Below are 24190 nucleotides of genomic sequence, written 5' to 3' on the forward strand. Positions count from 1 at the left end.
TACCCAAATGGTACAAACACTCAATTCTTCCACGGTCAGCTCAAGCCCGAGGGTACCGGGAAACTTAGCTGGTTATGTTGCAGGTGCGCAGCGAACTCCAAGCGAACCGGCTCTAGAAGCTCCAGCCGCGGCCAGTGAAAGGTTCCAGGAGCTTCCACCAAGCAGGGCTGCAGAGCAAACAGGTCCGTCCGACCTGTCCAAGGAAGCCCCACCTACTGAACTGCGCAGGTCAGGCAGAGCTACCCAAAAGCCCGCCTATCTGCGTAACTACATAACAAGTAGGATTGTTCCATCCAAGAGGGGAGGGGTGTTAGATATTTGCTCTAACTACAGTGGTTTCCACCAAGGTCCTCTGTTCCAGCAGGAACAGAGGTTTAATCCTATTGGTCGAAGGGTCTGACAGCTCCCTATAAAAGGGCTGCTGTCAGACTCAACCTTCGCTGGATTGGTCTCACTTGTTGTTTTTTTTAAGAGTTTTATTGGTTTTTAAACATTTACAGGGAAGGGTAGGTGGATATACAAAAACTTTTGGCAGCTATATTGTACTGAAAGTAGAAATCTCTCCAAATCTCACAACTTTTACAAAAAGAAAAACAAAAGGTAAAAGATAAGCAGAAACAGCATCTTGTTAACATTGTATCAACCATATGTTCAATCATTTCTTTTGCCACTTTCTAATATATCAACAATTACAATGATATTTCAAATACATTTATTTTTGTGACCTGAGTCTTTTCAATATTGCTCCCTCCCCCCTGTCCTCTGGCGGAGTCACAGCCCCTCCCTCATATCTTGTGTATTATCACCTTTTTCACTACATCTTATGGTTTCGTCCTCTAGGAGGGTATTGTGTTTTTTCATGAAGGCCTCTGCCTCCACAACTGTATTGATTCTAATTCTGTTTCCCTCCCAGAAGATCAACATTCCTTCTGGCAATAACCATCTAAACCAAACTCCTTTGTTATATAATTTCTTTGATAAGGAGGAATACTTCCTCCTCTTGTCTCTTATTTTTTTCGGAATTTGTTTAAGAATGGCAATTTCTTTATCTTTGTAATAATATAGAGCCAGAAATTTCTTCAAAGGTAGTTTCAAAAGGCTAGTTTCACTTATAAGAGCGAAGAAGAAGACGGAAGTGGGCCATCTTGGCTCCCCCTTTCACAGGGATCCAGGGAGCAAAGCATCCAAAGTTTCCTTAAGGCTTTTAAAACAGCTCAGGAATCACTTCTTGCAATTGTGATGTAAATCTTTCTCACATAGTTAGTACAAGTGGGTACTAACTTTTACTCTCTCACTCCATTCCAAGATCGAGAGATAGTCCAAATGCCGCTTTACCTGGGGGGGGGGTGAAAAAAAACCCCTCCAATCTTGCAACTTCAAATAGATTGAATCCACAACTTGCAAAAAGCTGTTGCTCATCAATTAAAAGGTGGTAAAAGAGATTAGAGCAAACTTCTCACCTCTGGCACTTCTATTGCAACTTCTAATTGATTATTTCCTTCCGGAATCCATTCGGCGAAGGCGCAGGCAGCCGACAGCTGCATATGCACCCCCCTTCATTCCCCGGTTCCTGAGGCGAGACTGGAGACCCCCCGAGGCTTCCGCCGCTTCCGGGGGCTCCAGTAAGCTGCCCTACGGCAGGTGGTCCCTCCAAGACCCCCTGTGCTCCTAAAAGGAGCCCACCGGAGAGACAAGTGGCGGACGACAACGTCCGTCGCCTTCGGGAACCAGAAGTGATCTGATTGTTCTCACTTGTTGTACTTAATAAAGAGCTGTTGTTACCGTTAAGTCTGTGTGTGCCTATCTATTACCCAATCTAACACTGGGGCCCTGGGATCACCTTTGGCGAACTTCAGACAAGCAAAATTAATGGAAAAGCCACATTCACTTAACAACCGTATGACTAACTTAATGACTACAGCAATTCACCTACCAACCATGATGAGAAAGGTTGTAAAATAGGGCAAAAGTCACTTAAAAAGTGTGTTAATTAGCAACAGAAATTTTCGGCTCAATTGTAGTCATAAGTTGAGGACTATGTGTACAAGTGAGAATAGGATGTACCTTCTACGTAGAACTGAGCACTGCTCTTATCATCCACGGCGTCACATGTGTAAATCCCTTCATCCTCAAACTCTGTCTCATTGATGATAAGTTTCCGGTAGATCCCATCGCTCACCATCTCGAACTTCTGGCCAGGATGGAGTTCTCGGTCTCCTTTGAACCACTTAACAACAGCATTTGGACGAGACACTTGGCACTCCATAAAACCTCGGTGTCTTTCGATGGCGATTTTCACCCGGAGGGGTTTAATAATCTTGACTGGTAGTTCTGAAGGAGGAGAACAGAAGAAAGTAATTGATGTAACTTTGCAAGGAATTCAATGTGGGTAATACAGGTAGTTCCTGACTTATGGCCGTTTATTTAGGTATTGTTAGAAGTTACAACGGTACTGAAAAAAATGACTTATGGTCATTTTTCTCACTTACAACCATTGCAGCATCCCCATGATCACGTGATCAAAATCCTGACGCTTGGCAACTGACTCATATTTATGATAGTTGCAGTGTCCCGGAGTCACGTCATCCCCTCTTGTGACCTTCTACAAGCAAATTCAATGGGGAGTCCAGATTCCCTTAACAACTGTGTGATTAACAACTCTGGTGAGAAAATTAATAAAATGGGACAAAACGCTCTTAGCAACTGTCTGGCTCTGCCACAGACATTTGGGGCTCAATTGTGGTCGTAAGGCTCAAACTATCTGTAGCTAGGTTGAGGATACACTTTCTGAGGGGGAGGGGGAATGAATTTATTGAATTATGAAGCGACTCCTTACCTTTGACTTTAAGTTGAGCTCTTGATTCTGCAGTTTCAGCCACAAATTTTATTTCTGCTGAATCCTGCAACTCCACACTGCGGTAAAGCAGCGTGTGACTTTTCCCTGCACACAAAAAGAAGTCTCCAAATTACGAGTCATCCATGAGTCATCCATCAAACAAATAAAAATCATCCATATTAAGACAAAAGCTTGCCACTCACAGAACCATCTCCCCATTTAAGGAACAGCCAAGATTACAGAATAACAGAGTTGGAAGGGACCTTGGAGGTCTTCTAGTCCAAACCCCGTTCAAGCAGGAGACTCTATTCTATTTCAGACAAATGTTTGTCCAATATCTTCTTGAAACCTTCAGTGATGGAGAACCCACAATAGAATAACAAAATAACAGAATAGCAGAAAAACAGAACAACAGAATTGTAAGGGACCTTGGAGGTCTTCTAGTCCAACCCCTACTCAGAACCTATACCATTCCAAATGATTATCCTGTTTCTTCTTAAAAGCTTCTTATGCAGCAAGAAGGAGAGGATTATGGTTATTGTTCCTTGTTTCTCTGTCAATGAGAGGTTAGGTGGTAAAAAGGACCTTTGAGCGCAATTGGTGGTGACTGCTGCCATTATAAAGGCAGTCCGCAATTTATAACAGTTCATTTAGTGGCCATTTGAACTTATGACAGTGAAAAAAGGACTTATGACTCAATTTCCCACCCTCCAACCATTTCAGAATCCTGATGCTCACATGATCCTACCTCAGACACTTGACAACTGATTCATATTGATGACAGTTGCAGGGTCATGTAATCATCTTTAGCAACTGTCTGACAAGCAAAGTCAATGGGGAAGCCAGAATCATTTAACAACCTTGTGCTTAATTTAACAACTGTAGTGATTCATGGAAGGAGGAGCCATGTCGCGATGACACAACGTGCGGTCTCGACATTCTGAAACCACCGTTGACACTTTTGCTGCTGGACGGTCCAGCTGGACCTAAACCGTCCCATAGAGACGGTGATCAGGAAGACAAAGCCTTGCTGGTCTCAGGGACATCGCAAAGTCCCTGATTGTCCCAAGGGAAGCTCTTCAAGTTGATGGTAAACAGGCAGCCCCCAGGCTGATGAAGTCGGGAAGCTCCGGAAGGAAGGAAGTGAAAAGAGAAAGTGAGTCCATCTGGTGAGATTTTTTTTCTATTTTGGGAAAGACTGCCCAAAGAAACCTTTTTTTTTAAAAAAAAGGCAAATTAGATCCTCAAGCAAGAATTAAGCTGCAAAATTAATTAATACTGGATTGTATTGGAAAGCTTTTTTTCTTGGTAACCATATTTTGTGAACTGAAGTGCTCGTAACGTTGTTCGTCTCTTCTTTTAAAGTGAACGGATCAACCTTATTTTCTTCTTCTGCTCTTTGTTACTTTATTTTTTTATTTCTGGACTAAAACCTTCCTTTTTGTTTTTAACAATTCTTCCTATTACTTGTTATTAAATTTTATTAAAGAACTTTATTTCATTTAAGCCAGAGATAATGAAAGTGAAAAGTAGCAACATAGCCACTTGGAAGTTTGTTTTAGGCCCAGTACTCTTCAACATCTTCATCAATGATTTGGATGAGGGAATAAATGGGGAACTCATCAAATTTGCAGATGACACCAAGCTGGCAGGAATAGCCAACACTCCAGAAGATAGGCTTAAGATACAGAAGGATCTTGACAAACTTGAACATTGGGCACTATCTAATAAAATGAAATTCAGTGGTGAAAAGAGTAAGGTTCTACATTTAGGCAAGAAAAACGGAATGCACAGGTACAGTATAGATGATACCTTGCTCAGTAGTAGTAACTGTGAAAGGGATCTTGGAGTCCTAGTGGACAACCATCTAAATATGAGCCAGCAATGTGCAGCAGCTGCCAAAAAAGCCAACACAGTTCTAGGCTGCATCAACAGAGGGATAGAATCAAGATCACGTGGAGTGTTAATACCACTTTATAAGGCCTTGTAAGGCCACACTTGGAATACGGCATTCAGTTCTGGTCGCCACGATGTAAAAAAGATGTGGAGACTCTAGAAAGAGTGCAGAGAAGAGCAACAAAGATGATTAGGGGACTGGAGACTAAAACATATGAAGAACAGTTGCAGGAACTGGGTATGTCCAGCTTAAGAGAAAGAAGGACTAGGGAAGACGTGATAGCAGTGTTCCAATATCTCAGGGGTTGCCACAAAGAAGAGGGAGTCAAACTATTTTCCAAGGCACCTGAGGGTAGAACAAGAAGCAATGGGTGGAAACTAATCAAGGAGAGAAGCAACTTAGAACTGAGGAGAAATTTCCTGACAGTTAGAACAATTAATCAGTGGAACAGAGGTTGCCTCCAGAAGTTGTGAATGCCCCAACACTGGAAGTCTTTAAGAAGATATTGGATAGCCATTTGTCTGAAACGGTATAGGGTTTCCTGCCTAGGCAGGGGGTTGGACTAGAAGACCTCCAAGGTCCCTTCCAACTCTACTATTATTATTATTATTATTGTATTATTATTAAGTCGGAAGCTGGAGATTTTGAAACAATGTATCTCTCATTTTTTTCCTCGTTGTTTTCACCAACTTTGTAGCTGAAGGGTTTGTAAACTGTTTATACAAACTGATAAAGAGCCAAGGGCACGAATTATTTTTGCAGGTGCCTGTGAGAACTATTTTGGCAGGGGAGAGAAAGGGGGAAAAAACAAAACAAAATAGAACCCTTCTCTTTTGAAGAGCACAAAAAAAACCAATAACTTGTGCTTAAATCAACCTAAAATTAAAAAATAAAAGAGGCTTGGGAGACTAGAGTGGCAGTGGCTATTAGTTTTTTTTCCTTTCCTTTCTTCTTTTTTGGAAACATGGATCAATATTCAGAGGAGGAAACCTTGAAATTTCAAAATATTTTGGCTGGAATTCAAAGTTTATTGGAAGAATACGGGAGAATGGAGAAGAAGTTGGAAAAACTAGTATTCCTCACATCAAAAGATGAAGGGGTTGGAGGCCCAAACATTAAAGGGGAGAATGAAGATATAGAAGATAAAGACAAGACAACAGATGAATTTATTAATGGAGCAAATGTGGGTGAAAGTGGAATGAAGGGAACATGGAAGAGGGATTTCGACGAATTGGAGCTCTACCCCAGATTTCAAGATACAGAAGAAGAAAAAAGGGTAATGATGATGGATATAAGAAGAGAAACTCTTTTAGAAGTACGATTGATAACCAAAAACAAGCTAACTTTAAAAATAATTGGAGAGCAACGAGATTACCTGAGAAATTCTTCAAGCAACAAAGTGCGGAGAGAAATCTATAAAAACCTTATAAAGGAGATAAAAAGAAGGCTGACACCACAATTGGCAAGAGAGATAAGACGGTTTTGTTATTGGAAAGATACAGGTTGACACTGAAAGTTGTTAATAAAAAATTAGTTGATCCTGGTTGAGCAATAAGAAGAAATTTAGTAATTTTTAGAGTGTTTTAGATTGTTATTAAATGTTTATTCGTTAACAATTAAATAACTATAATTAACAACAATGGAATGATAATGGATACAACTTAATGATATATACTATGTACTGTTAAACTAGTAAAAGAAATCTGAATATAGATTGCAAATTGTGACCTGGGAAAAAGACTTATAAATTTTACCAACAAACTTCTATTTAGGGTTTGTCATAAAGGTATTATGTTTTTTTTATTGCATTTGACGAGAGGAGTTGGGATATAAATAGTATATGACTTCTAGCTAATTATAATAACAACAAGGAAATGTTGATGGATATTATTTAATAATATATACATGCCCTGGTATTGGTAAAAGCAACTTGGATATAATATTCTAAACAGCGGTGGGGAGCTTAGAAACTGTATTAATTGATTTTTACTCAGAATATGTCATAAAAGTGTAATGTTATTAGAGGATTTTTGAAATAGCTAACAAGTGCCATTAGTTGGTTGTGTTTTTAAGTATGAATAAGTTCAGGCAGAAACACATTCAAATGAACTTCCGGTTCCGGCGGCTACGGCAACGGGCAAGTCTTTGCCCGCTCCCGCTCTCCCGGTGGGCTTCCCCCACTTCTGGGGGGGCACAGGACACCCCGAAGAGGCGTCCTGCCGAGGGAGCGGCTCACGGAGGGTCCTGGCATCGGCGGCGGCTGGTGGGGGCTTCTCCGCTTTGCTCTAGGCATCGGGGAGCAGTCTCGGAGGGCGCGCCTGCGTCTTGCTCCATGCCGATCGGGCAGCGCAAAATTGAAGGAAGCAGTGGCGGTATGGTGAGGTGCTTCCTTTCTCCATTCCTTCTCTGTTGAATTGATGGACTTTTCAGCAAGGTTATAAGTTAAACTTTCGGAGCTTCGTTGGAGGTGTGGTTAGAGGGGGGGATTTTCCCCCTCCTTGGACAAGTGGCTTGAAAAATTTTTGCTTTTGCCCCTAGGAGGAAGGAGGAGGGGGGAGAGCCAACTAATGATGCCTCACCCCTGTAAAAGTGATTTTCACTGGACTTAGTTTTATAATTTGTTGATGACCTGAGAACTTTGTGAACTTTTGAAACTTTACTATGCCTCTGAGCCTAAAGCTGGCAGGGCAAGATGGCACACTTCCGTTGTCTTCATGAACTGTGAAACCTGACTCCACCTTTAAAACTCAGGCTTCCGGTCTTTGTCTCCGTACTACCCAGAAGAATCTCTTGTGGATTGCTATTTCCTGAACCCTCTGGAGAGGAAACCTTTTCTTAATGCTAGATTGATCAAAGAAACTCTCACTTGTTTGGATTTTCTGCCTCCTGGACTCATCTGCCTGCTCTACTTCTCCAGCTGTCCAGTCTCTACACTGACTGACTTCTCTGTTTTATAAACTATATCTCCAAAAAGACCACCACCTGGAAAACCTGGCTTTGCTACTTCTGCACTGACATCTGCAACATCCAGCCCTGCCACACAGTCAAAGATTACAGAAATGATGCAACCTAAGAGTACAGAGTTGGATTTGCTGCAAATGCTTCAACAACTCATACAGGGCCAGGAAGAAATTAAGAAACAATTAAAGGAAATGAAGGAAGAAATTAAAGAGAATCAAGTCCAAATTTATAAGAACTCACAGAGACTGGACCTTGTGGAGGGTGGGGTGGCGGAAGCGAGGGGGGGTGGAAGTTCTACAGAAGAGTAACAAAGAACTTGATATTCAACAAATGAAAACAGAGTTTGAGAGAATGTCCTTTTATCTTAGATTTCAAAATGTTATAGAAATAGATGGAGAAAATATAAGGGACATTATGACCAACATCTTAGCTGAATACATACACAAAGACAAACAACAGATGGAGTGGGAGATAGATTTGGCCTATAGAGTGAATTCAGCATATGCCAGGACACACAATGTACCCAGGGAGGTTCATATTAAATTCCTTAGGAAAAGCACAAGAGACGCAATTCTGGGTGTACAAAGGGGGCAAACATTGACATACCACGATAGGGAGATAACCATCTTGAAGCAGATCCCAAAAAAAATTAGGGACAAAAGGAAAAGTTATTCGCAATTGGCGAATAAATTATACCAGAAAGGGGTGTGGTTTAGATGGTTGATGCCTGAAGGGATGTTGACATTCTGGGAGGAGACAAGAATTAGAATTAATACACCCATAGAGGCTCAGGCCTTTATGGAAAAAAATAAAGCAAACCTAGAAAAAACAGAAGACTCTACAACGGTTATACAGGACATGGGAGGGGCCGGAGCTCTGCCAGCGGGGGGGGGGGGGGGAAGGGGCAATACCAAGAAAGCTCAGATCACAAAAATGAATAAGAAAACCACATTGTTATAAACATACCGAAAGTAATAGTGAAATTATATTTAGAAAATATGTTATAATATATAAGTTGATTGAAAACTTCTATTTCTATATGCTGATTTTACATGATTATGTATTAATGTTTTATACCTAGATGTACACTATGAGTTTGGAGGGAGGGGGCGTCTGCCATACTTGCAACTGCCAAAATTTGTATATTATTCCACATACCCTTTTCCTAGTAAATGTTTTAAAAAAACCAATAAACTTTTTTGAAAAAAAAAAACACATTCAAATAATTGCAGTCAAATGAGAATTGTGATATATTGATGGTAAGATATATAAAGATTTTTGATTTAAAGTGTATAATCTATTATGAACTACAAGTAATGACTATGAAAGAAATGCACGAAAGTTATTTGTAACCAATCGACACGCTTTCTACAAGATGTATTGAAGGATTATTCTTTTTTGTGTGTGTTTTTGTTCAATTAAAATAAAAAAAATTCCTTATTTAAAAAACAACTGTAGTGATTCACATAACAATTGTCATAAGAAAAGTTGTAAAATGGGACAAAACCCATTCAACAAATGTCTCAGCAAGAGAAATTTGGGGCTCGGTTATGGTCATAAATCAAGGACTACCTGCATTGCATGTTTGTGTAATATTGTCACCCAGTCAGCCAGATGTTTAGACTGGATTTGGTCTTTTTGTCCACCTATCAAATTCCTCACAAGGAGCTTAGATAGACAAATGTGTATGCTTGATGGTTTTAAAGATTCTGTTGCAGATTGTAAGGTGTTCCAAGTCAAGCTGCCTTCTGCAATTGACTGATAGGAATCTTGTCAATGGCAATGATGCATTATTAATGTTGGTTGCACCATCAGCCAGATGTTCAGACTGGATTTTGTCTTTTGTCTGCCTCTTTGTGTCTTTCCCAAGAATCTGGACTATTCAGATTATTTTCATTTCCCTGAAAATAAGACCTCCCTGGATAACAAGCCTAATCAGGCTTTTGAGCGCATGTGCTAAAATAAGCCCTCCCCCAAAAATAGACCCTCCCCAAAATACTGCAACACAACAGCAGCCATGAGGTGACCACACTCACCGCCTCCTGCACCTCAAAAATAATAAGACCTCCCCGAAAATAAGGCCAAGTGCTTATTTTGGGGGTTGAAAGAAAATTAAGACCCTGTCTTGTTTTCGGGAAAACACGGTAGATGTTGTTGTTCTCATCATAGCATGGAAGCTGTTCTGAATAAAGTTGCCTTTTGCAATTGACCGACAAGGATTTTGTCAATGGCCATCAGTCAATTGCAAAAGGTGACTTAACTTGAATTAGTTTACATCCTGCAGCAAGACCTTTAGCATCATCAAACATAAACATCCTAATATTATTATGGATTATGAAACATGTGCAAGCAAACCATCAAATTCAGAGAGTACCAAGAAAACCACAGAATGAGAAACTCAGATAAGCAGGGATTAACCCTAGACAATCAAGCAGAAAACAATTCCTTAATCAAGGAACCATCAAAGAGAAAATCATGCTTTCACCAACAGTGGCAAAGCAAGCTACTTTATATAATTAGGGAGCAAACCTATATTCCCTCACATAGATGATGTTATCTAGTTGGCTCATGTGATATCTGCAAGCAAACGACCAAGCTCAGACAGCACAAAGGATCCCACAAAAAAGATAAGCATGGACTTCCGGTTCCGGCTGCGGATCGTGACGGGCAAGCTTTGCTCGCCCCGCGCACTCCTGGTGGGCTCCCCACTGATCCGGGGGGCACAGAACGCCCTGGAGGGGCTCCTGCCGAGGGGGCAGCGTAGCGGGGGACCCCCTGTGTCGGTGGCGGCCGGGGGGGCTCCCTGCATCGCCCTAGGCACTGGGAGGCAAGAGGGGAGGCGCCGCGGCGTCTTCGCGATGAGGCAGCTGGAAGAAAAGCAAGATTTGAAGGACGCAGCTGCTGTGCGGTGAGGTGGAAACTTCCCCCCGTTCCCTTGTTCGAATGAAGAAAAAAAAATTGCCAGCTCTTTAGAATTAACTTTCAACTTGATTTGGAGAAGTGTGATTGGAGGGAGGGGGATTTCCCCCCCCCCTTGGACAAGCGGCTTTAAACGGTTTTGCTCTCTGCCCCCAGAGGAGGAGGAGTGGGGGGAGCCATGCAACGAAATCACGCTCATAGCAAAGGCAGATTTTGGACTGCAATTGTGTAAATGAGGTGATGATCTGAAAACTTTGAAAACTTTTGGTCTTTGCCTTCTGATCCCGGAGCTGGCAGGGCAAGATGGCACACTTCCGTCGTCTTCATAGACACTGAAACTTGACTCCATCCATAGAAGCTTCAGGCATCTTGTCTTTGTCTCCGTGACACTCAGATAAATCTCTTGCTACATTTTACTCTGGGCTTGGAACAAAGGACTTTATTGCTTTATTGCCAGGAGCTGAATCCAGAAAAGGTTCCTATCTGCTTGGACTCTGCCTCGTAACCTCTCTTGGCGGTTTTCCTCCCTAATTGTTTCCTCTCTGTACTGACATTGTTATCTCTTTGCTTATTACAATGCCATCCAAAAGACCACCCCCGGGGAAGCCGGGATTTGCTGTCTCCGCCCCAACATCTTCAACGTCCAGCCCCAGTGGACAACAGACTTTAACTTCTTTGCTTCAGCCCAAGCCTTCTGAGGTGGACTTTCAGCAGATGTTCCAACAACTCTTAAAGGGGCAGGAGGATTTAAAAAACCAACTAAAGGAGATGAATGAGCAGCTTAGAGAGAACCAAGACCGGGCGATTAAAAACTCACAGAGACTGGATCTTTTGGAGGAGGGGACGGCTGAGATGAGGGGGGAGGTGAGGGGAGTGCAGAAAAGGAACCAAGAGCTTGAGAACCACCAGATAAAAATGGAATTTGAAAGAATGTCCTTTTTCCTTAGATTTCAAAATGTGGTTGAGGCTGATGATGAAGATCTAAGGGACATTATGACAAACTTATTGGCTGAATACATTAAAAAAGACAAACAACAGATGGGGTGGGACATGGACCTGGTTTATAGAGTAAACTCAGCATATACCAGAACACACAATGTTCCAAGGGAGGTACATATTAAATTTCTCAGAAAGAACACAAGAGATGAGATTCTGAGTGCACAAAGGGGGCAAGTACTAAAATACCAAGATAGAGAAATAGCCATTCTGAAACAGATCCCTAAGAAAGTGAGAGATAAAAGAAAAAACTATTCGCTATTAGCGAAGAAATTATACCAGAAAGGGGTGTGGTTTCGATGGCTGATGCCAGAAGGTATGCTAATATTCTGGGAGGACACGAGAGTTAGACTTAACACAACCACAGAGGCTCAGGCCTTCATGGAAAAAAATAAAGTCCTCTTAGATAAATTTGATGACACTACACAGGACATACAGGACATGGGAGGTGCCGGAGCTCTGCTGGAGGGGGGAGAAGGGGCAACATCGAGAAAACTCAGATCACAAAAATGAACAAGAAAATCTGTTTGATGTAAAATGATTGAAATTATTTGAAGATAAAAGTTTATATGCTGACAAAATACCACTAACTAGTAAGAATCTAATGTATTAATAAATGAAAAGTATGAGAATGGGGGGGGGGCACTTCCTGCATATTGTAACTGCCAAAATTTGTAACCTATTCCACCACCCCTTTCCTTGTTTATTTTTTTAAAAACCAATAAAATTATGTTTTTTTTTAAAAAAGATAAGCATGGATTAACCCCAGGCAAACAATCAAACAGAAAATAATACCCTAATCAAGCAGCTCCCAAGGAAGTAAACAACCCATCAATCCTGCCAGGGGAAACAGCTGTATATAAAAAGGGAGCAAACTCCATCTTCCTTCACTTGGATGATGTTACCTAGTTGGGTCAGGAGATGTCTGCAAGCAAACATCCAAGCTCAGTCAGCACCAAGGACCACAAAAGAGAAACCCAGTTAAGCAGGGATTAACCACAGACAAGCAATCAAGAAACTGCCAGGGACAAAAAGCCTACACCCGACCAACACTGTTCTTTTTAGCAGCTGTAGATAAAAAGAAAGTAAACACTCCCTCACATGGACGACATTATCTAGATGTCTGCAAACAAACGACCAAGCTCAGAGGCCACCACTTTTCAATTATCTTCTTCTTACCTTCCTGACGTAGTTTGATGTTCTCTCCAGCCCGGATTTTGCTTTTGTTACTGAACCACTGGGTTTGGACATCATCATGTGAAATCTCGCAGAGGAAAGAAGCACTTTCTTTTTCGCTCACTTCCACATCTTCTAATGGTTTTACAATCTTGATGTCCCGGGCTAAGGAATCGAAATGAGACATTTTTGTTTAAGGTTAAGGAGTCTGTGTTCCTTGCAGTTGTCATTAGTGTCTGGGGAAAATTATACACAGTTTTATCAGTAGAAAAAAAAACCCTGGGGGAATAGTCAGGAATGGATCTTGAGGTTTAGTTAGATAGATACCAGGAATGGCAGAGAAATTGTTTATAGTTGAGTATGAACTTGTTATATCTCTACAAGTTATCCTCGACTGAAAACCACAATTGAGCCCAAAATTTCCATTGCTAAGTGAGGCAGCTGTTAAATGAGTTGCACCTCTTTTTGCCACAATTGTTAAGTGAAACTGTAATTGTTAGATACTTGTTCTAACTTCAGTGGTTTCCATCAAGGTCCTCTGTTCCGGCGGGGACAGAGGTTTAATCCTATGGGTCGAAGGGTCTGACAGCTCCCTATAAAAGGGCTGCTGTCAGACTCAAACCTTTGCTGGATTGTTCTCACTTGTTGTACTTAATAAAGAGCTGTTTTAACCGTTAAGCCTTTGTGCGCCTATCCATTACCCGATCTAACAGTAATTGTTAAGTGAATCATATGGTCATTAAATGAATCTGACTTCCCTCATTGACATTGCTTGTCAGAAGCAAGCTGGGAAGGTGATTCATTTAACAACCATGGCAATATTATTAAATTGGGCACAACTCACTTAATAACCACCTTACTCAAGCAATGGAAATTCTGTTCCCAATTGTGGTTGTAAGTCCAGAACTATCTCTGTTCACTGATGGCTTCAAGAAGAGTTGGAATGGAACTATATAATTGTAGTAATTATAATAATTGAAATGGAAACATTCTCGAATCTGACCTGCACCCCTTCACTTATATTAGACCCAACTTTCTAACCCAAGTAGTCCTTGACGTATGACCATAATTGAGCCCTAAATTTCTGTTGCTAAGTGAGATAATTGTTAAGAGAGTTTTGCCCTATTTTGTGATCTTTCTTGCCACAGATATTAAGTAAAATCACCGCAGTTCTTAAACCAGTAACATGATTGTGAAGTGAATCTGGCTTCCTCATTAACTCTACTTGTCAGAAGGTTGCAAAAGGACCTTCACATGGCAACTGTCATAAATTTAAGTCAGTTGCTAAGCATCTGAATTTCAATTATGTGACCATATGGATGCTGTAATGGTCAGAAGTGTGAACAATGGTCATAGTCACTTTTTTCAGTGCCATTGTACCTTTGAATAGTCACAAAGTGAATGGCTGTAACTCAAGGACTACCTGCATAATGAAACAAATATCTATATCATGGCACTGTATATAAATAAATAGCTAGAATATCTTAGAAAACTGGGGGGAAATATTTTCACGCTGATGCAAAGACCAGTGCTCAATAAACAGGTGTAATTTATCCTGATTGTCCACAAAGAAGGCAACTTTCTCCATTCTATGTTGACAAAGTCTAAATAAATAGAGAATTTTGCTTCCTGAAATTACATGTATTTATTTGATTCTTCATAAATAACTCAAGGTGGCAAACATATTTCATACTCCTTTCTCCTCACCTTTCCCCCACAACAACAACAACCCTGTGAGGTGGATTGGGCTGGAAGAAAAAGACTGGTCCAAGGTCATCCAGTCAGCTTTCATACCTAAGGCGGAACTAGAACGCATCATCTCCTAGTGATTCGCCTAAAATCACCCAACCAGCATTCATGTCAAAAGTGGAACTAGAACTCACCATTTCTAAGCCTGCACCTTGGACAACACTTTGCAATACATTTAGGAAGAACAAATGTGCCTGTGTCTAAAAGGAATTCTACTGTGATTTACTGTAATCTTCTTTTATATTAAATACTATTAATCAAAGCTCCTAAATTCTCGTTCCTTGGATGAGATTCCAAGAAGAGAAACCTGACTCCAACAAATTTAGGGATTTAGGGAGGACATTTGTACCATGGATCTCCAAAACAGCCGAACTCTTATCATCTACCGCATCACACATGTATGTTCCTTGGTCTTCATATTCGCATGTATGAATGATGAGGCTTCTCTTTGTTCCTCTGGAAGCGATGGCCATCTTTTTACTTGGCCGGATCTCCACTCCATTCTAAAATCAAGAAGTCCACAGAGGAGTTTATTGACAGAATATTTTACTGGTCCAAGTTTTGAGATAGGTCCTGAGGTACAAGTAGTCCTCGACTTACAACCACAATTGAGCGCAAAATTTCTATGACTAAGCAAGACACCATTAAATGAATTTTGTTCCATTTTGCAACCTGAATCGACGGTGTGGTTAAGCGAATCACCACAGTTGTTAAGGTAGCAACAAAGTTGTTAAGTGAATCTGGCTTCTCCGTTGACTTTGCCTTTCAAAAGGTAGCAAAAGGGGACCACGTGACCCCAGGACACTGCAACCATTATGAGTCAGTTGCCAAAAGTCTGAACATGGGGATGCTGCAAAGGTTGGGTTAAAAACCCTCATATATTACTTTTTTTTCAATGCCCTTGTAACTTTGAACAGTTACTAAATGAATTGTTGTAAATTGAGGACTACTTATATTCCCACGAAGCTGTAGATGCAATCTTACAAGACAGAGGTTCAAGCAACTTCAGACATTGAAGAGAAGTCCACAGCTTATATTTAATAAATTCAATACCTTACGCCATTTCACTTCCACATTGGGCCTGGAAAGTTCGCACTCAAGAGTTACATCATCCTTGTTCTGAACTTTGAGGTCTTTTAAAGGTGTGATGATTTTCACAGGGGATTCTGCCAAGGAGAAATAACACGTAAGCAATTTAAATGTTAGCCATATATCAGGGTAAGTTTCTTAGCCTAGTCCGCCTCTGGCCGAAATGGCATCAGAAGCAAGGATAAACTAATGTATTTTACTTGTGCATTAAGTAAAATATAGGTCACTCTCATATATAAGGTAAGAAGACACTTAGAAAAGACAGAAAAAAACATTATAGGTAGTCAACTTACAATCACTTGTTTAATGACTATTCAAAGTTACAATGCACTGAAAAAACCATTTTTTACACTTACAATTGTTGTAGCATTCCCATACTTAAGTGATCAGAATTCATGATCCATCATCAGTGTGAGAAGAGAGGGGAGTTGTGGGGAGAAGGAGGAAAAGGAAGAGGAGGAGAAGAGCGGGGAAGTCTGTGGGTCTTTGGTGTTTTCTAAGCTTGCTTGTTTTCTTGCAGACATTTCATGACCCAACCAGGTGACATCATCAGTGTTGGAAGTGAATGGGGTTGCGGAGTGGAGGAGGAGGACTGTGGAGTCCCTGCTGCTTTCTGAACCTGGTATCAGGTCTGCAAGCCATCTTTTCCTTTTTGGACTTTAGGCCTGCCACACTTTCTATCATTCTATTATGCATTTTCTATTGTGGGAGGGGGGATTATATGGAGTTGGGTGATATGTAGCCATAACAAAATTCTTTCTAGAAAGCCAAGGTCATCCTGGCTGGAACTGGATGGGTGGAAGCTGCCAGCGTGACAGTGGAAGATTGGACCATGTGATGGATTTGTGGGTGTAGAGGCAGGATCTTGAATGTTTAACTGGGTGGGAAAACCTGGAAGCTTTCAGATTCGGGTTTTCCCAGACGTGCCAACTTGGCTCTCTTAATAAATTGGAGCTTTGAGGAATCCTTTGCCTCAGACTCTGATTTACTTTTGGATGCTGTTTGGAACCCTAACATTTGGTGATTTTCTTGCAGACATTTCATGCCCCTACTAGGTAACATCAATAGTACCACTAGGGAGTGAGCTTTGCTGTCATTTTATACACTAGTCACTGCCCTGTCAATGGGAGTGCTTTGGTTGTTCCTTGATTAGGCTGTTCTTTATTGTGTTAGTAGTACCTGTTTGGGATATTATTTGCTGCTTGGTGTTAAACTTTGCTTATCTGGGAGTCGTTTGCTTGTCAGGAGGTATTGTGATCGATTAACCTTTTGATTGTCTCTTTTAAATGGTGTGTGGATGTTGTTTATTTCTATGTGTCTGTTGATGGCTGATTTGTCAGAATGCCAGGTTTCCTGCAATTCTCCAGTCTTTATCTCTGGTTTATCTCTGCATTTGGATATGGTTTGTGTGGCTACGGGGTTGAGGATTACCAGTAATTTAAAAGAGTTGTCTGAGCACCTACCTTTCACATTAAGCCTGCCTGTGGTGTGAATTCCTTCAGCCTTGAAGGAAATAAGAGCTGAATCTTCCAATGTCAAGGATGAGAGTGTCAGTGAGTGCTTCTTCCCTTGGATGGATATCTGGCAGTTGTCCTGAGACTTGAGACGGAGACCATCCTTCATCCAAACTGCTTCCACGTCTTCATGGGACAATTCCACCTCAAAAGTTACTGATTCCTTCTCGTGAACATCCGTTGGCTGCAAGCCTTTGATCAGTTTGATGGGTCTCACTGGGAAATGGAACAAGGTGGAGATACGTACATTTGGGTCAAAAATGTTATATATATATATATATATCATATATATATCACTCTTCACTTGAGAGGTACATAGGATCTCCTGCTCCGCACCATGAAACCAACCAAATTTGTGTGCCATTTGACCTCGTTTGAAAACCAAGTCCCCATCATCAATGCTAGAAGAGTTTGCTCTCTGTCTATACTCATTCATTCATATATTCATTCTCTATGGAATCTTTGATGCTTTCTAAGCTTGGCTATTTCTCCCAGACGTCTCATGACCCAAGTAGGTAATATCATCAGTTCTAGATCTAGCAAGAAAATCACCCAGCTCAGAGAGCGCCAAGAAGGAATTTCCCAACCGTGAGAATTATGAAGGGGTGGAACAACCTTCCTCCTGAAGTCATGGGGTCTCCACCCCTAAAGGTTTCCAAGCAGAAGTTGGACAACTATTGATCTGGGATGGTCCAAGGCTTCCTGGCCTGGTCTAGAAGCTCTCCACTGTCCCCTTCAACACTCTACAATTCTCACAAGGGTTGCATTCCTCAGAATTGGCCCCCATGAGAGGACTTACTGTCTACAGTGACCTTGGCTTGCGTCTTGTCATGGAGGGTCTCGCAGGAGTAAAAACCACGATCGTCACAGGATGCACTCTTGATCACCAGGCAGTGCTTTGTCCCCCGTGCCTGGATCTCCAGGTTGGCCGTTGGGTGAAGGGCACTCGCGTTCTTCGTCCACTTCACCTCTGGGGTTGGCTTGGATAGCTCAACTTCGAGCACAATCGTCTGTTTCTCTTCTACAACTTTGGCCTCCAACTTCTTCACGAATAACACCGGGGCTTCTGATTATGAGAAAGACCAAAAGCATCAGGTAGATCAAAAGCACAACAGATACAGGTAGTCCTGCACTTAAGACCATTTGTTTAGCCACCATTCCTAGTTACAACAGCACTGAAAGAAGTGACTTATCCCCACACTTACAACCATTCATTTAGTGACCGTTCCTACGGCACTGAAAAAAGTGACTTATGTCTGTTTTTCAACCTGCAACCGTTGCAGCATTTTCATCATCAGGTGATCAAAATTCAGACATTTTGCAAATGGTTTATATTTGTGACAATTACAATATCCCTTGATCATGTGATCTGCTTTTGAGACCCTCTGCAAGTAAAGTCAATGGGCAAGCTAGATTCACTTAATAACCGTGTTACTAACTTAACAACTGCAGTGATTCAACTGAACAACTGTGGCAAGAAAGGTCATAAAATGGGGCAAAAAGATCACTTAACCACTGTTTCACTTCGCAACAGAAATTTTAGGATCAATTTTGGTCATAGGTTGAGGACTACCTATTTTGATGACAACTGCAGTGTCCCAGTGTCACCCAGCCACCATTTTCGACCTTCCCAGTGGGCTTCTATCCAGCACAGTCCACAGGGGAAGCTGGATTTGTTTAACAACCTCAACAATGATTCACTTAATGACCGCAGTAATTTGCTTAACAATCATAATAACATTAATAACAACACCCAACATTCATATTTTCCCCTACTGAGGAAGCCTTTAAAGCTTACAATTTTTTCTACCATCTTATTCTGGGTAATAGATGGTGGTCCAACCCAAAATGTTTTAATCTAGCCAATCAGGATTTTATGCTTTTCCTCACATGAAAACATACTTTGCAAATAGCAAACTAGCATTAGAAAATGAGTGATGACTGTTTCAAAGATCTCCCCCTGTGGCACTAGGTTTCTATAGATTCGAGACAGTGGTGGGTTTCAAACATTTTTAGAACCTCTTCTGTACGTGTGGCCTGTTTTGTGGGAGTGGCTTGCTGGCCATGTGACCAGGTGGGAGTGGCTTGCTGGCCATGTGATTGGGTGGGAGTGGCTTGGCAGCCATGTGACTGGGTGGGCGTGGCCAATTTGTAAAATGTGGTGAAACTCACTTAACAACGCTCTTGCTTAGCAACCAAAATGTTGGCTCAGGAACTCTGGCATTTGAAGCACGCAAGTCTTAAAGCTGTCAAGTTACAAGATCCTTACATCCCTACTTCCTGTTTTGATTTTCATGTTAGTGTAGAAGGACTTCCAGGCCCAAAACCTTAAAATACAATAAATACAATAAAATAAAAAACTAAAAAACTAAAATCAAAATAAAATAAAGTTCAAATACTGTAAAATAAAAACTAAAATCAAGATAAGATAAAAAGTTAAAATAAAATAAAAAATAAGCTAAAATCAAACTAAATAAGATAAAATACAATAAATTAAAAAATAAACTAAGCTGAATGAAACAAAATAAAAAAAGTAAAATAATAATATAAAATACAATATAAAATAAGCAACAGTTGAAACCAACAGGAGAGCATCCAGAAATGAGAGCCCACACCTGGACGTTTCCTTCCATCCCTAATGGACCCCTGTCTCACCTTCCACTCGGAGGTGGGCCCGACTCTCTTCTCCCTCGGCTTCAGCTGTGACTTCCCCACTGTCTTGTACCGTCAGTTCAGTGAGAGTGAGGCTATGATGGGCATCACGGTGAGAAATGACATATTTCTTGCTGGCTTCAATCGGGGTGCCGCGGTGGCTCCACTTTACGGGTGCATCGCTAGGGGAGACGGTGCATTCAAAAACCGCCTCTTTGCCTTCTTCTGCCACAACCTTGGAGAGGCTCTTGATAAACTTCACAATGTGAGGCACTGAAGAATAGACCAGGATACACGTCACATAAAAGAGGGAAAATGTTCTTTTGTGGAAGTTTGAGAGGCCTCCTTAATGTGCTCTCTCATCTGCAGACTTTTGTTGGAAAGTGACAATGAGCAATTCCCCAATCAGTGCGCACTGCAACTAGCATCAGTGCTACTGTGCTTCCCCGAAAATATGACGCAACTAGAAAATAAGCCCTAGCATGATATTTCAAGATGCTCATATAAGCCCTACCCCAAAAATAAGCCCCAGTTAAGATCATCAGCCAGATAGATGCATTTTAGTACCATATTTCCCTGAAAATAATACCAGAAAACAAGCCCTACTGCATCATTTTGAACAAAAATTAATATAAGACCCAGTCTTATTTTCGGGGAAACAGAGGAAACCACTTGTACATAAACAGAGAGGAAACCCCACTCCCTTCCAGCACTGATGATGTTATCTAGCTGGGTAATGAAACATCTTCAAGAAAACAGCCAAGCTCCGAGAGCACCAAGGAACCCACAGTCCTTAGCACTTATACTTCATAGTGCTTTTACAGCCTTCTCTAAGTGGTTTTCAGAGTCAGCTTCTTGTCCCTCAACAAACTGAGCCCTCATTTTACCCACCTCGGAAGGATGAGGATGAGTCAACCTTGAGCTGGTGAGATTTGAACTGCAAAACTGCAGCTAGTAATTAACTGAAGTAGCCTGCAGTACTGCACTCTAACCACTGTGTCATCTCGTCCTCGTCCTCCTTCTCCTCCTTCCTCTTCTCATCCCCTCTTCTGTCTCCTCCTGCTCCATCTCTTCCTTCTCTTCTTCCTCCTCCTCTTTCCCCTCCTCCTCCACCTACTCACTTCCGCAAACCTCCACTCCCTTCTAATACTGATGAAGTTCTCTGTTCACAACAGCTGCTTTCTGTGGCACTACCGCATATCCGTTACATCAGAAAATACCTGTGGGTGTGACTTGAATGGTGCATTGGTCATTCCTTGTCCCACATGAATATTCTCCCTTGTCCTCAGCCCGCAAGCCAGAGATTATCAGCACTCTCTTGGCACCAATTTCTTGCATCAGGTAGCGCTTGCTGGCTTTGAGGACTGTTCCGTCCTTGCGCCACACAACCGCTCCTTCAGGCTGGCTGAGTTCACAACTCAAGCTCAAAGCCTTTCCGAGCTCAGCTTTTACGGGCTCCAGCTTTTTGGCAAACTTAACCGGTACTTCTGCAGGAGAATTGGAAGATAGAAAAAAAATAGGTCAAAAGAAAGATCATATAGTATTTATTTAGATTTTTAATCCCTCTTTTATGGTGCAAACTGGTTCAGATGTCCAGTGGTATAAAGTGTGCTGAACACAGAGGGTCTCATTGTCCAGTGATTTATCTAATGGATACTTTTTTGGCTTAAAGAAAACATGTTTCTAAGCTTGGAACAGTATGTAACAGAAGAAAATATTTGTAACTTGAGGTTGAACTGTGGGATCCAATGGTGGTCTCTGAGCTGGGTTGGTTTCTTGTAAATATTTCATGACCCAACTAGGGAACATCATCAGTGCTAGAAGAGAATGGTATTTTCAGAGGAAGAGGAGGAGCCTCTGAGCTTGGTGATCTCTTGCAGTCCTTTGATGACCCAACTAGGGAACATGATCAAGCTCTTCTCCCTTCTGGCACTGATGATGTTGCCTAATTCAATCACGAAATGTCTGCAAGAATGCAACCAAGATCAGAGAGCCTCAAGGACCCCACAGTCCTCTTCCTCTTCCTCCTCCTCCTCCTCTTCCTCACCCCTCTCTGCAACCACCCTCCTTTCTAGCACTGATGATGTTCCTGCAGAAATATTTGCAAGAAACCAACCCAGCTCAGAGACAACCAAGGATCCCACAGCTCAACCTCAAGCTACAATATCCTCCTTTCTACAAATCCTGCTCCCTTCTAGCATTGATGATGTTCCCTAACTGGGTCATGAAACGCTTGCAAGAAAGACCTCAAGCTCAAAGACCACCAAGGACCCCACAGAACTAGTAACTACTAACTCGCACAGCTCTTGACCCCATTATTATTTTAGGGCTGGAAAGAGCTTGAATTGATTTATTTCATCTTTGACAGATCTGATGTTTCTGTCTCATGTTAGTTGGCCTTGCAACTTTCACCAAATTGCTTGGACATTTCAGGATGGTCACCTCTGCTTGTCTCTCACCTTCCACCTTGAGTTGGAACTGCTGTTTCTCACTCTTAACTTCGCAGGTGTACAAACCAGCATCTTTGGTTTCGGCCATCTTCACAATCAAGGTCCTAGCCGCCTTGTCCTTTTTGACCACATAGTTCTGACCATCTTGGATCTCGACTCCATCCTTAAACCACTTGACCTCAGCATCCTCAGGTGATACTACAGTGGAGAAGACAACCTCCTTGTGCTCCTGAGCAACAATGGTCTCCTCCTGAGCAACTTTCCTTTGGAGTTTGACCTCTGGTTCTGGAAGAGCAATGGGAAAATGAGTACAGCTAAGTCCTCAACTTATGACAACACTTAGGATGGGAACTTTTGTTGCTAAGTGAGGCAGTTGTTAAGTCAGTGTTGAATCCAACCCTCCCTCCCATCAATAACTTGTAGAATGGTAACATAATAGAAGAGATTATTTGCCAAAGTAACTTAGGCATGTAACAGAGTTGGAAGGGACCTTGGAGGTCTTCTAGTCCAACCCCCTGTTCAAGCAAGAGACCCTATACCAGTGATGACTAATCTTTTCCGGACTGAGTACCCAAAGCGCGCACACGGCCAAATCCCCAAAATGCGATGCACACCACCCCCTGCATACCCCCCACCCTTGTGCATGCGCATGTGCCCCCCGCATGTGCCCCCCGCATGTGCCCCCCACATGCACGTGCGCCCCCCCACATACATGTACCTGCCTCCCATGCATGCACGGCAGAGACCCGAAGACCAGCTGACCGGCGGGAGATGCACATGTGTGGTGGAGCGAAACTGGGATGACAGAGAGGGTGCTGCATGCCATCACGGTCTTTTTTTTTTTTTTTCAAAAAATTTTATTGGTTTTTTAAAACATTTATAAGGAAAAGGGTAGGTGGAATGGTTACAAATTTTGGCAGTTGCAAGTGTGGCAGACGCCCCCTCCCTCCAAACTCATAAGATACATCTAAGTATAAAACATTAATACATAATCATAAAAAATCAGCATATTAATTCTAAAAAAAAGAGTTTTCAATCAATTTATATAGTTATGATATATAGTCTAGATATAATTTCATTATTACTTTCGGTCTGTTTATAACTTTGTGGTTTTCTTATTCATTTTTGTGATCTGAGCTTTCTTGGTGTTGCCCCTTCACCCCCCGCTGGCAGAGCTCCGGCCCCTCCTGTGTCCTGTATGACCGTTGTAGCGTCTTCTGTTTTTTCTAGGTTCGCTTTATTTTTTTCCATAAAGGCCTGTGCCTCTATGGGTGTATTGATTCTGATTCTTGTCTCCTCCCAGAATATCAGCATACCTTCAGGCATCAACCATCTAAACCACACCCCCTTCTGGTATAGTTTATTCGCCAATTGCGAATAGTTTTTCCTTTTCTCCCTAATTTTTTTTTGGGATCTGCTTCAGGATGGTTATCTCCCTGTCATGATATGTCAGTGCTTGCCCCCTTTGTACACCCAGAATTTCATCTCTTGTGCTTTTCCTAAGGAATTTAATATGAACCTCCCTGGGTACATTGTGTGTTCTGGCGTATGCTGAATTCACTCTATAGACCAGATCTATCTCCCATTCCATCTGCTGTTTATCTTTGTGTATGTATTCAGCTAAAATATTAGTCATAATGTCCCTTATATTTTCCCCATCTGCTTCTATTACATTTTGAAATCTAAGATAAAAGGACATTCTCTCAACCCATCATGGTCTTATATCACCAATGCTGTCCAATCCCTTCTTGAAAACAGCCAGTGATGGAGCACCCATAGCTTCATGAGGCAAGTCGTTCCTCTGATTAATTGTTCTCACTGTTTGGAAATCCCTCCCTAATTCCAGGTTGCTTCTCTCCTTCATTCGTTTCCATTTGTTGCTTTTGTTTTGCCTTCAGGTGCTTTGAAGAATAGATTGACACACACACCCTCTACTTTGCGGCAGCCCCTC

The 24190-nt window shown here is 41.7% G+C and overlaps 1 protein-coding gene across 1 annotated transcript in view; it reads right to left on the reverse strand.

Moving 5' to 3' along the window:
* Window positions 1–24190, reverse strand: part of OBSCN (obscurin, cytoskeletal calmodulin and titin-interacting RhoGEF) — a gene marked incomplete at its 5' end in the record, with an annotated part of 248074 nt that overhangs the window by 184731 nt on the left and 39153 nt on the right. The window contains 10 exons of the mRNA XM_081970681.1: window positions 2065–2331; window positions 2837–2941; window positions 12789–12950; window positions 14884–15037; window positions 15588–15700; window positions 17087–17353; window positions 17937–18203; window positions 19793–20062; window positions 21010–21276; window positions 22249–22524. Of these exons, the coding sequence (XP_081826807.1) occupies window positions 2065–2331; window positions 2837–2941; window positions 12789–12950; window positions 14884–15037; window positions 15588–15700; window positions 17087–17353; window positions 17937–18203; window positions 19793–20062; window positions 21010–21276; window positions 22249–22524 (2148 nt within the window). The remainder of the gene's footprint in view (window positions 1–2064; window positions 2332–2836; window positions 2942–12788; window positions 12951–14883; window positions 15038–15587; window positions 15701–17086; window positions 17354–17936; window positions 18204–19792; window positions 20063–21009; window positions 21277–22248; window positions 22525–24190) is intronic.

The sequence above is a fragment of the Natrix helvetica genome (assembly GCF_964273705.1).
Source record: "Natrix helvetica genome assembly, chromosome: Z".
NCBI classification, from domain to species: Eukaryota; Metazoa; Chordata; class Lepidosauria; order Squamata; family Natricidae; genus Natrix; species Natrix helvetica.